Source organism: Corvus brachyrhynchos, unplaced genomic scaffold, assembly GCF_000691975.1.
Source record: "Corvus brachyrhynchos isolate BGI_N302 unplaced genomic scaffold, ASM69197v1 scaffold1710, whole genome shotgun sequence".
Classification (NCBI taxonomy): domain Eukaryota; kingdom Metazoa; phylum Chordata; class Aves; order Passeriformes; family Corvidae; genus Corvus; species Corvus brachyrhynchos.
In genome coordinates, this window is record NW_008235562.1 from 11,435 (window position 1) to 14,218 (window position 2,784).

Below are 2,784 nucleotides of genomic sequence, written 5' to 3' on the forward strand. Positions count from 1 at the left end.
CCCAATTTTCATCCCATTTTTAACCCTTTTTATTCCCTTTTTCCCCCCAAACTTCCCCCAATTTTCACTCCATTTTTAACCCTTTCTCCCCAATTCTCCCCATTTTTAACCCTTTTTTTAACCCTTTTCCACCCAATTTTCATCCCATTTTTAACCCTTTCTCCCCCAATTTCAGTGCAATTTTTAACCCTTTCTCCCCCAATTTCAACCCCATTTTTAACCCTTTCTCCCCAATTCTCCTCATTTTTAACCCTTTCTTTACCCATTTTCCCACCCAATTTTTAACCCCTTTTTTTAACCCTTTTCCCTCCCATTTCCCCCCAATTTTCACCTCATTTTTCACCCAATTTCTCCCCTTTTTTCCCCCCAAATTCTCCCAATTTTCATCCCATTTTTAACCCTTTCTCCCCCCAAATTTAATCCCATTTTTAACCCTTTCTCCCCCAACTTTCAATCCCATTTTTAACCCTTTCTCCCCCAATTCCGCTGCCATTTTTAACCCTTTTCTGGCCCCGCCCCCCCCGATTTTCCCAAATCCCTCACTTTTTCAGGAATTTCGACGCCAGCGACGTGAATTTCCCGTCGTCCTCGTCCGACTCCGAGTCCGACTCCGAGGCCGAGTCCCCCCAGTCCTCGTCCGACTCCGACTCCGACTCCTCCTCCTCCTCCTGCTCCCCCAAAAAAAACCCCCTCAATTCTCCTTTTTCTGCCCCGATTGCACCAAAATCCTCCCGTTTCGCCCCAAAAAAAGCCATTCCCGGTACTTTGTAGCGGCTCCGGGGCTCGTCCCGGTCCCGGCGCTTCAGGAACGTCCCGGGATCGTCCTCGGCGCCCGAGGAGGAGGCGGAACCTGGGGGAGAGGAGCCAAAAACGTCAGGAATGAGCCCAAAAATGCCAGAAATGATTGAAAAACCCCAGGAATGAGCCCAAAAACGCCAAAAATTAGCCCAGAAATGCCAGAAACGAGCCCAAAAATGCCAGAAATGAGCACGAAAATGCCAGAAATGAGCCCAAAACCACTAGGAATGAGCCCAAAAATGCCAGAAACGAGCCCAGAAACGCCAGAAACGAGCCCAAAAATGCCAGAAACGAGCCCAAAAATGCCAGAAACGAGCCCAAAAATGCCAGAAACGAGCCCAGAAACGCCAGAAACGAGCCCAAAAATGCCAGAAACGAGCCCAAAAATGCCAGAAACGAGCCCAGAAATGCCAGAAATGAGCCCAAACCCACCAGAAATTATTGAAAAACCCCAGGAATGAGCCCAAAAACGCCAGGAATGAGCCCAGAAATTCCAGAAATGAGCACGAAAATGCCAGAAATGAGCCCAAAACCACCAGAAATTATTGAAAAACGTCAGGAATGAGCCCAGAAACGCCAGGAATGAGCCAAAAAATTCCATAAATGACCCTAAATTGCCCAAAATTACCCCAAAAACCCCAGGAATGAGCCCAGAAATGCCAGGAATGGTCCTAAATTGCCAGGAATGAGCCCAAATATCCCAGGAATTATTGAAAAACCCCAGGAATGAGCCCAAAAATGCCAGAAATGAGCCCAAAACCACTAGGAATGAGCCCAAAAACGCCAGGAATGAGCCCAAAAATACCAGAAATGAGCCCAAAACCACCAGAAATTATTGAAAAACCTCAGGAATGAGCCCAAAAACGCCAGGAATGAGCCCAAAAATACCAGAAATGAGCCCAAAACCACCAGAAATTATTGAAAAACCTCAGGAATGAGCCCAAAAACGCCAGGAATGAGCCCAAAAATACCAGAAATGAGCCCAAAACCACCAGAAATTATTGAAAAACCCCAGGAATGAGCCCAAAAACGCCAGAAATGAGCCCAAAACCACTAGGAATGAGCCCAAAAACGCCAGGAATGAGCCCAGAAATGCCAGGAATGAGCCCGAAATTCCATAAATTATTGAAAAACCCCAGGAATGAGCCCAAAATTTCCAGAAATGAGCCCCAGACATGCCAGAAATGAGCCCAGAAACGCCAGAAACGAGCCCAAAAATGTCAGGAATGAGCCCAAAAATGCCAAAAATGGCCCCAAAACCGCCAGAAATGGCCCCAAAATGCCAGAAACGGCGACAAAAGCCCCACAAATGAGCCCCAAAATTCCAAAAAATTATTGAAAAACCCCAGAAAAGATCCCAAAACCACCAGAAATGAGCCCAAAACCACCAGAAATGAGCCCAAAACCCCCAGGAATGAGCCGAAAATGCCAGAAATGAGCTCAAAATGCCAAAAATGACCCTGAAAATCCCAGAAATTATTAAAAATCCCCAGGAATTACCCCAAAAATCCCCCAAATTGCCCCAAAACCCCCCCCCCAAAACGACCCCAAAATCCCCGAAATTGTCGAAAAAGCCCCAAATTGCCCCAAAATTGCCCCAAACCTTCGGAGTCTCTCCGGCTTTTCTCCTCATCCTCGTCCGACTGCTCCGGGTTCTGGGGAAAAGCACCAAAAATCCCATTTTTAACCCATTTTGAGCCCCATTTTTAACCCTTTCCTTACCCAATTTCCCCCATTCTTAGCCCAATTTTTTTTCTCATTTTTAAACTCATTTTTATCCCATTTTTGTCCCATTTTTTACCCATTTTAATCCCAATTTTCACCCCAATTTTCCCCAATTTCCCCCCATTTTTTACCCATTTTAATTCGAATTTTCCCCCATTTTTTACCCACTTTAATCCCAATTTTTCCCCAATTTTTGCCCATTTCCCCCCATTTTTTTACCCAATTTCCCCCATTTCCCCCCATTTTTTTACCCAATTTCCC

The 2,784-nt window shown here is 45.8% G+C and overlaps 1 protein-coding gene across 2 annotated transcripts in view; it reads right to left on the reverse strand.

Moving 5' to 3' along the window:
* Nucleotides 1-514: 514 nt before the first annotated feature.
* The window catches only part of LOC108449276 (eukaryotic translation initiation factor 3 subunit C-like), a 4,322-nt gene continuing 2,052 nt past the window's right edge, over nucleotides 515-2,784 (reverse strand). The window contains exons 2-4 of one of the 2 annotated variants that reach the window (XM_017745756.1): nucleotides 2,402-2,453; nucleotides 765-850; nucleotides 515-668 (exon numbers count right to left, since the gene is read on the reverse strand). In XM_017745756.1, coding sequence (XP_017601245.1) covers nucleotides 540-668; nucleotides 765-850; nucleotides 2,402-2,453 — 267 coding nt within the window. In that variant the 3' untranslated portion in view covers nucleotides 515-539. Of the gene's footprint in view, nucleotides 672-764; nucleotides 851-2,401; nucleotides 2,454-2,784 lie in introns of both variants that reach the window. The other variant, XM_017745247.1, reaches the window with a different exon arrangement.